The sequence below is a fragment of the Falco biarmicus genome, chromosome 4, assembly GCF_023638135.1.
Source record: "Falco biarmicus isolate bFalBia1 chromosome 4, bFalBia1.pri, whole genome shotgun sequence".
In the NCBI taxonomy this organism is placed as follows: domain Eukaryota; kingdom Metazoa; phylum Chordata; class Aves; order Falconiformes; family Falconidae; genus Falco; species Falco biarmicus.
In genome coordinates, this window is record NC_079291.1 from 14328488 (window position 1) to 14341387 (window position 12900).

The 12900-nt window shown below is 49.7% G+C and overlaps 1 protein-coding gene across 1 annotated transcript; it reads right to left on the reverse strand.

Moving 5' to 3' along the window:
- Window positions 1-5488: 5488 nt before the first annotated feature.
- Window positions 5489-9586, reverse strand: LOC130149163 (C-C chemokine receptor type 8-like). The gene is made up of 3 exons (XM_056338482.1): window positions 9438-9586; window positions 9284-9352; window positions 5489-8060 (listed from the first exon to the last, which is right to left on the reverse strand). The coding sequence occupies exons 2-3, from the start codon at window positions 9335-9337 to the stop codon at window positions 6984-6986; spliced, it is 1131 nt and encodes a 376-aa protein (XP_056194457.1). The 5' UTR covers window positions 9338-9352; window positions 9438-9586; the 3' UTR covers window positions 5489-6983.
- Between the last annotated feature and the right edge of the window lie 3314 nt (window positions 9587-12900).

A 12900-nucleotide genomic window follows, 5' to 3' on the forward strand; every position in this document is an offset into this window, starting at 1 on the left:
GACAAGCACCCATGGAAATAATCAGGGGGCTGATACCTGGTTAGGTGTTAGCCAGGAACCACAAAGATGCACTGCTGAAAATAAAGTTTGAAGGTTAGGGAACAGTAAAGGGCCAGAGCAGCAAGTTTTCAAAACTTGCCTTTTTCTCTGACAAGTGCTACAGCCCCATCCTACCTCTTTTTTTAAAGCAAATGTAAAGAACCCTGCACTTTTTTCAGAAAAACATCAAAAGGCTGATGGCCAGGTTCTCCCCACACACTGAAAGTAGAAGCTATGACTGCCAAAATTACGAAGTTTCAGCTTTCAGAAAGGTAATGTCTGGTATATGGCACTAAGGAAACATTCTCATTGTGTGAGAACTGTAAGATTCAGAAAAGCAAATGAAAGCTTCCTCCATGCCAGCGATAGTCTGACATTATCCCTGCAGCACTGCCCTGGCTGCGGGTCCTGCAGAAGGTGTGCTGTGGTTCAGAGGACACCCAAATCTAAACCTGTCTCCCATGTCCTCATGGGGGTGATGAAGGACTGCATCCTCCCCAGCCCTAAAATGTGTGGATAATCTAGTAGGATCTTCCCACTGGAGACCTGCACACGCCAGGCTGGTTTGCTGCTGATGTGTAAAACATGTGTTGCCGGAGCCCAGGCAGACGTGGCCACCCTTGTGCCGCCGGGCACCTGCCCCTGGGTCACCAATCCTCAGCACCTCTGGTGTTCCTCTGCCATCAAAAACCTTGCAAATAAGGGCCAGGACTGCCCATGTAACAGCAGTAGAGGCAGTCCCCAGCCACTGCTTGCCTCTGGGTAGAAAGAACCTCCTTACAGCGGAGTTTCCCTGAAGGCAGCCATCAACCCTGTCCCTCCTGCGCTACCCAGAATTCAGCCAGAACCAAACACAGAGCAGGCCGTCGCCCTCATGAAGAAATGAGGATTGCCAAAGGAGTACCCATGCTGTTTTTAACTGGAGGACTTCAAATAAAGAGAAATCAAGTCAGGCTGACTCACAGACATCCTCAACACGTCTCCCCGGGAGACAGAAAAGCCTTTCTGTTGTACTCTGCTGTTAGCAGTAACCCTAAATAAGAGTGCTGCTCATTAGCATGGTGTGCCCTTGTAGTATGAAAGGAACACTGCCTGAAAGACAATTGCAACATGAAGAAATTTCTCTGCTTTCCATCTTTGACTTCTGTTCACGCTCTGGTATTCGGGGACAGCTCAGGGGCAAGGAAGCTGAGGAAGTGACCTTCAGCAGTGAAAAGACTTCCATTCTGGTCCATAAATGAGGAGTAAAAGCATCTTTTGGTTTCTTCAAGCTAAAAAGAAAGAGACATTTCACCCCTTGTAACCAGAGACTTTTCCTGGGAAGGGCTAGGTAGAGTTTGCTGCCTTCCCAACTGCAAGGCACAGGAGGGTTTCAGAGGAGAAAATCAAGAGTAAAGGATGTGCTGTGCAGGGATATAGTGGGTAAAGAGGGGGAAAAACCCCTTTGCTTTTTATCGTTAGAAATGGAGAGATGGGCAGGGATGCTCTGGTCCACTGTTTCTTGGTGTGCTTGCTCCCTTTGGCAGAGCTGAAGCTTGGCAAGGCTTTACTCCTGCAGATCATTTCACATGTGCAACACCGCCCTGGGCACTATGCTCACATTTTCTGGAAAGATCACATTTATCTCCAAGTATGGCTCAGTTAGGCTTTGAGGAATGATTGCTTTGCTGCACTTCATCAATTAACAGCCTGGTTTGGGTGGGTTTTTTTCTGTAGAAAAGGAGAAAAAATGGACTGCTGAAGGCATGGTAGCCTTGTTCTCAAGTCGCTCCTGAACCTGTGCAGCAGGATCCTCTAGGGCAGACAGGGTTATCCGTGTGGCTAATGGTGGACAGATGTGATGCGAAGACCTGAGCTGGTTACGATGCTTGAATACCCTTTCTTTCAAAACTTGTGTGCTTTACCTTCTCTAAACCCAAGCATATGGAGGTTTATGGAGGCTGAACATCCTCAGGGAGTGCCAGGTGAAGAAAGGGATAAACATCTTGGTGATGCAGGTGTGCATGCATATGTCACGCGTTCGTTAATGTTAGTGGGAAACATTAGTTAGTTGGCCTGGATACCAGAGTACAGTGAGGAAAACCAGTGTTTACTGGGGTAACACAGCAGACATTGCTGTTATCTTGGTAATACTCTTCTCTTGCATATATCTCCTCCTTCACAGTAAGTCTGACCCCGCTGCTGGTGCCAGGGTTACACTGGCTGCACTGGCTGCTGGAAAGCACACAGGACCTGATGGACGGTCCCAGCCAGCCATGAGACAAGCGTGGCGTTGGGTCAGGATGAGGCCCCAGCAGATGCACTTGTCAGCAGAGGCTGTGGGAACCCAAATCACACTACTGCTATTCTGAGGTGGGGATTTCTGTGCCCTGGCTCTGTACATTTTGACATTTCAGCCAACTCAGCAGAAATACAGATTTATGCAGAAGCGCACAGACACACAGAAGCACACTGTTCAGAAGCCATGCAGCAAAACTGGTGTAGTACAGAAGGAGCTTTGCATTGCACAGCATTACTCAGTGCCTTTGAGGTACTAATATTAACCAAAAATGCATGCCAGCCCAGATGTTACAGTCGAAATTGGTGTATTCGGACTAAGGATATAATTCTCTTTCAATTTCGCAAACTTCTTTTACATCTGGACAGACCTGAAGTAATGATTATTTTTTTCTGTCATGATCCTTTCTGGATCCTCTCCTGGCAGAGTCAGTAATTCCCATGGGACTTCATTACTGGTATACTAAATCAGTGTTTTCAAGAGGCTGAAAATAAAACAGGATTATCCTGGACACAATACAGTTACTAGTGGTTTGAGGAGTTTTGTGCGTGCTAATTCAGGCCCATCCCTGCACAGCTTCCAGCTAAGAGAGGAATGGCACACAAATACCCTTCATTAACCTTTCTTCCCCCACCCCCCCACCCCTAAAACTTTTGACTGGTTCTGATCTCCAGGCGTAGCCAGATGTTACCACAGCAGAAAGAGCCAGAGCTGTGCTGCTGGTTGGGATCAAGGATCAAGTCAGAAGCTCCCATCCTCATCCCCAGACTGCATGAGTGATTTGAAAGCCAGAGATTCTGCTGAAGATTTAATTAGCATTGCCTTGGGAAGGAGGCTTCAGTATAATGCCAGAAAAAGCCAGACACGGACTAGTTTCATACTGCTTGATCCCATTTTGGAACAAGATGCTGAGACACTCATTCCCTGTGCTAAAGTGGCAGTCCTGCAGCTCAGAGCTGAGAGATGTAGAAGAATCCGCCAGGTCCCACTTTACACTGTTTCCCAAGGGATCTAGCAACACTGAGCTAACATGTCCTCATATATCCCACTTTCTTCTGGTGTAGTTCAACAGTGTGTGTCCTTAAACATACCTTTTTGCTCTCTACAAGTGCTGCACAGGTTTGCACAGTGCAGCGTGACATTTGTGCAAGAAGAGCCCCATTGATGCCACTGCAACGCTCCAGCCTGTCAAAACCTTTCCATCCAAACGTGCAGGGCATCATGCCTGGCATCAGAAAAAGACTCCATCTTTCTAACAGAGACCCTCTGTAGAAGGCACCTTCTGGTGCAAACAGCACTAATAAACCAAAAGGAAACATGTATTTTAGGTTTAACTTTAAATGTGGGTAACTGTTACTCTGGTCTCTGTTTTAAGATGTCACGCTCAAGCCAGAACAAGAGAGTATCTGACTATTTAATGTGCCAACATCATCCTGAGTCCTCTTTAACCTGCATCGTCTCAGCAAAAAGAAAAATCAAGATCAGGATATAAGGCTAAGTGCAGATATGAGCAGGACCGATATAACAGCTGTGGTGGGTACTTTTTATGCAAGCAAGTGAGCAGGCACGGAGCCTCTGCAGAATGGTCTAGCCTTAGCAGCTGGGTGCTTCTTTTGCTCCCAGCTCTTGGGTTGACCCTAAAATTTGGCGTTACCTTCAAGCTGCCTGGCAGCTTTCACAGACACAGGAAGATGCCTCCTGCTCTCCTGTACTCTCAGTGCCTTCACAGACAGTGGCAAGGCAGCAGATTGCACCCAGGCTTGTCCCTTCAGAAAGGAGAGGAGCTCTGAGACCTGCAGGGATGCTCCTAGCCACCCACAGCGACACAGGACAGGTCCTGCCAGCTGTGATCCTCCGGATGTGGGTTTCACCTTCTTGCTTTGCACAGGAAGGCAGCAGTAACAGCTCAGAGCAGTTGGCCCATGAGAAGAAGTTGAGGTCAGGTCCACCTTGGGGCTCCTGATGTTACTGCTGTGATGGAGGAAGACAGCTGCCTCTGGCAGCAAATCCTTTGAGCTGCAGAAAGCATCTCCTGTCTCCCTGCTGGAAGGGTTTGCAAGAGGTGCTGAGGCAGCAAGGAGGGAGAAGATGCCCTTTAGACTCTAGTGAGAACTAGAGAAGTGAAAGACTTTGCACAGAAGGCTCTGCACGTTTATGCTGCCCTCGTGCCACAGGGTTGCAGCCCTTGTGGGGAAGTCCTGGGTCACAGCCTCACTCCACAGCTACGTAATGCCAAGCTATGAGACCTCTGAAAAGAGGGAGCTATCCCCTAGCAGAGATGCTCAGCAGCACCAGGGAAGGCCATCCTCCTGCCAGCTTGGGCAAATGGGCTCCAGCACCTGTCCCAAAGCATTGCACACAAGGGCTGCAGGATGGGGCTGTGGGGCTGCAGAAATCATTCCCATCTCTTGGACCTCAGCTGAGCGAGGTCTGATTACAGAGGGCTCACGCTGTGACTTTGCAGAGGAGATAGCTAGTGCTGTCCCCTCGCCCAGCACCCTTTGGCTTAGTCCTGAATTTTTGTGAATACCCTTATAGAGCACCTGAGTGCATATACAAAAAAAGCCTGGTGACCCAAGGGTGGTAAGGCACCTGAAGGGCAGGAGCTGTGCTGCTGTGCCTGGCTCTGATCCTGCTGCAGGACCTAGGCAGCAGCTGAACGTTCTCCTCTGGTCACAGTCTTTGCTTTACAACCTGGAGAACATGTATCATGGCCCATATGAGGCAGCATGTCTGTCTTACACACCTTCTGTTACTGGCCTGTTCTTGCAAAAGATTGTACCTTGCAGATTGCAAGTATGAGTGCACATTAAAATTGTAAATCCTAGCTCAAGAAGATCATTGGTTTAAAAGAATTGTATTTTGTGTTTTGTTCTGCTGTACTCTAGGAAGTAAATCCAAGGCTACTCAGTATGTGTTGAAACTCTACAAGGGCAGACTTTTACAGGAAATTAAATTCCTAGAATAAAAAGATAATCTACTCTCCGCTTTATTTTCCCAGGGGAGGAATAAGAGGGAGGGGGGGAGAAGAGGGAGAGAAGAGGCAGCTGGAGGGGTTGTCCTGCCCTGTTCTACGCCTGCACAGTTGTAGAACTGCCCAGGACAGAAGAAAATGCACAAGCTGGAAGAATCAACGATTAAATAGGTTCCTCAGGTGCAAGGATTGTCCAATTACACTGCATGCAGTAACTTTATTATAAAACTTCAGACATAATGATAACTTGTAGGGAGAAATAGATCAGGAGTAAAAGCTTTAGAACACCATTGCATTTATCTATCAATATTTTTGTGTATATATATGTATATGTATATGTGTATATATATGAAAAAAATATAGATGCACATACATGCTTGTGTATATATTTGTGTATATATACACACATGTCCATGTATATACATGTATTTATGTGTACATCTATACATATATGCATGGGTAACCATTCATATATAAATCAATCATTCACACTTACCGAGTTGGAACAGTAACTGGGAGGTCAACCCCAGCCGTACGCTCAAGAGCAGCGACTATACTGGCACATTGGTTGCTAAAAGTGTGTAAAAAGTTCCCTCATGGGGAAGTGTGAGTGTCATCTGGGTTTTAGGCATCTCTGGAGCCTCTGGCCTCAAACCAGCCGGTGCCATCCACTTTAGATACCACCTGAGTTACAGGACGCTTGGTGTATTACCCCTGTTTTTAGGGCTTCCACAGAAAAACTAGCCCCTTGGCCAGCAGGTCAGGGCTTTGCTGAGAGCAGCCACCACCCTGGCCGGTGGCTAACCAGCCAGCAAGAAGCTTTGACATAGGACTTACCGCACTCTCAGCTCACACTCAGTACTTTTTCCATTCTTCAGCCTTTTTTTCCTAGTAACTATTTCTACACTCATACCTAGGGCACTCGTTCATTCCCCTAAGGGTATTTCCTTGACACCCACAGTGTCATTTCTAGGCTACCACTTCCAAACCCTTCCAGCCCAGGAGGCACAGGCTCTGGTAGCAGATGAGAAGATAGGATAATACCTAGATATCCCTCCACATTGACTTCAACAAAACACATGCACAGCATTTATTTCTGTGTTGCTTATCTAATTGTTCACTCACTAAGCTCTCGCTGGGCTAGAAGCCTTGTTCAGACCTGTCAGCCGGGAGCCATGCCCTGGCATGATGCCTCAAACTTGGGCACCGTTTCACTCCGAAGAGTGGGTTCCCACTCCTGCTGAGAGCCTGGTCCCTGCCTACAAAGCCAATCCACTCTGCTGAAATGAGGGAAGGAGAAGTCAAGTGTCCCGACTTTGGAAACAAAATCAGTTCCTTTCAGCACTGACTGGGGGGGTGGGGGGTGAGGGGCTGGGGGGGTGGGGAGGAATGTTTCTAAGGCACCCCTCCACGCTGCTCAGGCAGTGCAGGAGTCTGCTGGTGATTTTGGCCTCTCTTTCACAAAGCAGGCAGAGCAGGACATGCCAAGGGAAAGGGAGGAAGATGCTAAAAAACGACACTAAAAAGTTAAAAACCCCAGAGGCAACTATGATCAAAGCAAGCTCAAGCAGCTGTTCCCATTTTTCCTGTCCTAAAAGGCTGCCCAAACACTGCATCCCTGTGGATGCCCGGCTGGGAGGACTTCTCAACTTCAGGTCACCTGTTCAGGATGAAAGTTTTTGACTTATAGCTCTACAGGACAGTGGCAACAGAAGATGACTTTGAAGATGTCATGTGCAGAGAGGACTGCTTGTCTGGCCTGCGCCCATCGACGGCACTGTAGTCTTTGCAGATCAACAGAAAACGTGCATATTTTCCGAAAGCTTCGTGGAGGTGCTTCTTGAATTTCTCACCCACAAAAGCATAGATGACTGGGTTGAGGCAGCAGTGGACGAAGGAGAGGGCCTCAGCCAGCTCCATGGCTAGGTCTAGCCTTTGGCTTGTCTGGCAGTCATCGATGATGTACATGTATCTCAGAGAGTCCAGAAAAAGCACAATGTTGATGGGGGTCCAGAAGAGGAAGAACACAATGACGACGATAAAAACCAGTTTCATTGCTTTGTACTTGTTCTGAGTATGGCACTTCTGCAGGTTTTTCAAGATGTTGTAGTAGCAGAAAATGAGGACACAAGCAGGGATCAGCCACCCCAGTACATTGACTTCAAAATTACTGACAGTCTTCCAGACGTTGCTGTCGGGATAGTGAGGGGTGCACTTAGTCTGGTTATCGTCATTTATTTCCTGGAAAAAAATTAGGTCTGGCATTGACGCTAAAATGGCAACTACCCAAAGGGCCAGGCTGGTGATAACCCCATGGACAGTTGTTCGAACCCGCAGAGCGTAGACAGACTGGACAATGGCCAAGTACCTGTCAACACTCATGATAGTTATTAAGAAGGCACTGCTGTAGAAACCAATGAAGTAAGCTGAGCTGATGATTTTACACATTGCATTTCCAAAAGTCCACTGGCCCACGATGGAGTACTGAACCAAGAAGGGGAGGGAGAAAACAAAGAGGAGGTCAGAGATGGCGAGGTTCAGCAGATACACATCAGTCATGGCCCTGACTTTCTTGAAGACTGTTAGGACCAAAACGACCAAAGCATTTCCCACGAGGCCAGTCACAAACAGTAGGGAGTACAGCACTGGAAAAAAGGTAGATGCAAATGCTGGAATATTTTCGAGATCACAGCTGATGTCCAGTTCTGTGTAGAAGAAGGGATATTCATAGTCTGCAGAGGAGTTGGATGTTGGTGACATGTAATCCACCTGTTCAAAGGCAATGAAGTTCATAAAGCCCAGATCGCAAATTACCCTCTTAGTAAATACATTAGGCACAAGTCAACTCACACCAAGCTGCATGAGGACAAAACAGCCATGCCTCAGCTGTCTTGGAGGATGCCAAGGAGGAAGGAGCATGAGTGACCAATCCTACCCTGCAAGATCTGGGATGAGGTTCTTGTACCAGAGGGGCAGAGGAGATGAAGGAACATGCAGCTATGGTGGTAAAACAGAGGTTACTGGCATCCCCCTCCCAGCTCCAGGTCGGGTGCCCAGCCCCATGCCTGCAGCCCAGGCAGGGCACCAAGGCCAGAGACAGGGAGCACCCCCAAACCAGCAACTAAATGGGCATGGCCAAGGGCTGAGAGCCACCGGCATAGGTTTTGCGGCCCTATTCCACATTTCCTTCAGAAAGGAGAAAGGTGGTGGGGCTCAGGGAGGAACTGGCATGGCTCATCTAAAAGCTGCATTTCCAGTTAGCTGGGTGGCAGAAATAGCCCTTCATGAAACAAGGTACTTTTGCAGAGGATTCCTGCACAGTTCAAGCAAGTTTTCAGCTGTAAAGGCACCAGCACGTACAGGTCACCAGCACGCTCTCTCCACTCCAGATGAGATTGGTGGTGGCAGCTCTGGCCCAAGAGGTGACTTCCCAAAGAGCAGACATGGCTTTCTGCCCCTTCCTCCCTCCCCAGCAGGAGCTTTGCCCTCTTGGTCTGTACCAGCACAAACTGCTGCTGCCAGCAGCCCGTGCCCACCAAGACTTTACTCTGCTAACAGAGGTGGCTGATTTTCTTTTCAACACCAGCAGCTCTGCTCTCCTGGCACCTGTCAGGATGCACCAGCAGTGGCGATGTGCCCCTTCCCTACTCCCTGGCCCCTCGCAGCCCCCCAGCAGCAATCACCGCATCCCTGGGTGACACCTGTGACAGCAAATAGCTAAAGAAGATGAGTGGCGGCAGAGTTCCCAGTCAGGATGTCCTCCACAGACACTACCCCTACGCTCAAGGACAGCATTCTTCCACAAGCAGTCTCATCAGCCAAAGATATTGTCACTCAATGGGGTTTTTTTCAGAGAACAAAAATCACACTGATCTCTTCTAAACCCCTGTCATCCCTACCCGTACCGTGTGCCCCTGTAGGCGAAACCAGAGCCCTCAGGTGTGCTACTGGCCTTGGCTTGGAAGGCAGCAGCCCAGCAGGGAATCACTCACCAACACATCCTCGGAGCCACCTCTGCCCGGCAGGTGTGTCAGGTTCCCCTCCATAATCCAACACTGGGTCTGAAAGAGTGCCAAAAAATGTCTTTATATCACAGGCTTTTAAGAAGCAGGCATACCTTCGCACGTGTATGCTGGCAGTATTTACCTTAGTTTATGTTGCAATGCCAAGTCACAGGCAAGGTCCTCACCGTAGTAGTGTACAGTCCCAAAATACCTTTTCCTCTGTGTGGTATGTTACATTAAAGGTGTCTAAAACCCCAAGCGTATGAGTTCCAGCCTCTGTACTTGACAGAGAAACGGAAACATGTCAGGTTTATCTTCTGAATAATCAGTCATTTTTTTTTTTTTTCACTTTGAGCATTTAGATGAACGTCAGTGGAAGAAATTTGCAATCCAACCCAAACAATTCCGTGATTCTGTGATTTTCCCCATGCATATGTGAAGTGCCCCCATCCCTCACCTCGGTGCCCCCATCCCACCTACTACCCCTCCTCTGCAGCCCCCATGGCTGGGAGAGAGAAAGCAGTGCTGCCTCTCCTCTGCACCAAGGAGTTTTGGTGAAGATGCCTGTAGGGGATGGCCCAGCACATAGCCAGCAATGGCAAAGGGTACCACCTTTAACATTTTCCTTTGGAAGGTGCCTCCCTCCACACCCATGCCTGGAAAGAAGCACCCAAGGGAACTGATCGTAGAATCATTTAGGTTGGAAAAGACCTTTAAGGTCATCAAGTCCAGCCATAAACCCAGCACTGTCAAGTCCGTATCACCCTTACTTCCCCAAACATGCACCCTGCACAACACTCTTGCAGACTTTAACACTGAAGTAGAACCCTGAACAGGACTGGATTTCTACCAACTCTGCCAAGTACCTGCTGAGGCCTCAACCTGACCCAACAAGGCTTTCATCCCACAGCTGCCTTCAGACAGATATATGGCAAAGAGCAGCACTACTGAGCAATGGGCAGCATTTGAAGTGTGTGTTATCTCCTTAAATACTGCTGCTCCTCACTATAGCCTGGTGCTACGCTGTAATTCAGGCAAGTCACATCACCTTGGTTTTGTTTTTCTTTTTGAGCAAACAGTACCTCACTGGGCGTCAGTCCATACATGTGCTCTAGAGATTCCCATGTGGAATGGTCTGTCGTCTCCCTCAAACCCTCTGAATGCTCACCTTCATTCACCATCGCTCCAAAGGCAGAGGGAAAAATCTCTATGGATGGAGAAAATCTGCAACTATTCCACATGCGGCAGTGGGTGGCTTTCTTTGGCTGTGGTGCATGGTGTGATATTGGGTCAGAGTCAAGCTATATGTATATGATAATACCCAAGGTCTGCTGGGTATTAACTCCTGCAAGAGCTGAAACAAGAAACCAAAACCAGAAGCAAATTCCTTTGTCATAGGAGTTACTGGCAGTGTTGAAGTGGGCTCTCCGTTATGCATTTTCAGGTTTAAAAAGCACTCACACCTTTGTCACTGTTGGTGGCAGAGAAGATACCCAGGAATTACACAATGTGGAAAGAAGTGGCAATCAAACAGGCATTTGGCCCCTTGGGCAGTTCTGTACCCCTCATCTCCTAGAGACGGCAGGCTGCCCGAGCACAAGGCACAAGCAGCCCCAGCAGCACTGAGACTGCCACGGAGCTGTGAAGTGCCCAGGCATCTCCCAAAGCACAGGGGCAGAGGCCCACAGGCCACCCTGCGTGGTAGCTGGGACTGCGGGTGGCACCGGGGATGCTCACACCGCAGCCGCCATGCTCAGGCCAGGCGTTTCAGCCAGCCCGAGCGAGAACAGAGCGGGCTGCCCATGGTGTTTGCATAGAGCCCGTGGCAGCACATCCCCTGCTGCCTGCGCTGGCTGGTGCACACAGCAGCACAAAGCCCCTCTGAGCCACCACGGCCCCCTGCACCCATGGCACGGGTGGCTTCGCAAGCTCTCGTGGGGTCAGGTTTGTCCCCAGCCACAGGGCACCTCTGCTGGCAGCGCCCCGAGCTCCACACCAGGCTCTCCGTAGAGGGGAAGCACTGGCCTGAGGAGACGAGATGTCAGTGGGCACCGATGACAGCAGCAGCACAGGCTGCTGAGGTGCCAGGAGAGGGACAAGGCCAAATGCCACTGTCAGGGGACACTGGTGGTGTCAGCAGTCTGTCACAGCACTGGCCGTGTCCTGCGGGACAGCGGGAAGCCCTGCCTGAGGGGAGCCCAGGAGCCGTGCCAATGTTCCACCAGCCCTGGTGGGAAGGTGGCCAGTGTCCCCCTCTTTGGAGGAGTGGTGTCAGTGGGAGAGGAGGAGGAGCAGGAGGAGGAGAAGGCAGGAGCCCACGGGGAGCAGAGGGCTGCAGCTGCCCCTGGGTAGGCAGGCAGGCAGGCACTGCAGGCAGGACAGTGCCTGGGTGCTGGTGCCGCTCCTGCTGGCAGCATGCCCCAGCCTGGAGGGGATGCCCCACTCTTGCCTGCTCACTCCTCGGCCTCGCAGGTGCTCTTATGCCGTTATGGCGGAGGGAAAATGTGAGCAGGTGAGTAGCGGCATGAGATAAACATAACCTGCTGCTTCTGGACAGACCCTCAGCTGAAAGGGTCTGCAGGCACTGCAGAACAAAACCCTCCCGGTTACAGCAGGGCCGTACATGGCCCCTGGGGATCCTTTTGCCTTAGGCTGAGAGCTGGAAAATGCCTTTCTTAACTCATAACCACAAATTTGGCACCTTCAGCACCCAAGGGGTGCTCGGCCGCAGCGGTGCAGAGAGGTGGTGCTGGGTGCAAACACACCCGCCAGCTTCAGCTTTGCCTCTTGAAGCTCGACAGCAGCACCTTCCCTGCGGTGATGTTGTGGTGGCTTAACCACAGTCAGCAGCTAAGTACCACACAGCTGCTCAGTCACTCTCCCCTCACCCTCCCTGGTGGGGTGGGGAGGAGAATCAGGAAAAGGTAAAACTCATAGGTTGAGATAATAACAGTTTAATAATTGAAATAAAGTAAAAATAGTAGTAATAACAACAACGGTAATAATAATAATGAAGAGTGGAGAGGGAGAGGAATAAAACCCAAAGGAAAAAAACGAAGTGATGCACAATACAGGTGCTCACCCCCCACTGACCGATGCCCAGCCAGTCTCTGAGCAGCGGTCGGCACCTCCCGACCAGTTTATATACTGAGTGTAATGTTCTTTGGTATGGAATACTCCTTTGGCTAGTCTGGGTGAGCTGTCCTGGCCACGCTCCCTCCTGGCATGTTGAGCACCTGCTCACTGGCAGAGCTTGGGAAACTGGAAAAGTCCGTGATTTGAAGCAAGCACTGCTCAGCAACAACTAAACCATCAGCGTGTTATCAACATTATTCTCATACTACATCCAAAATGCAGCACTGTACCAGCTACTAAGAAGAAAATTAACTCTATCCCAGCTGAAACCAGGACAGATGTCAAGGCCATTTGCTAATCTGCCCAACTTACGTCAGGACATTACCTTGCCCATGTACTCTGGTGTGCCCATATCACTGTGCACCACGAGCCACATCCAAGCCTCCACCACATGCAAGCGCATGGGCGCAGTGTGCTGGGGTCTCCCTGTTTGTAATGGGGTGAGGCTGATCCCTACTGCAGCGTGGCCA

Excerpts from the sequence above, each read along its gene's own strand:
- LOC130149163 (XM_056338482.1), bottom strand. The coding sequence starts at position 9,337 with ATGGAGGGGAACCTGACACACCTGCCGGGCAGAGGTGGCTCCGAGGAT. Across the intron at positions 8,061-9,283 it reads GTGGCTCCGAGGATGTGTTG|GTGGATTACATGTCACCAAC; the intron begins GTGAGTGATTCC and ends GCCTTTGAACAG.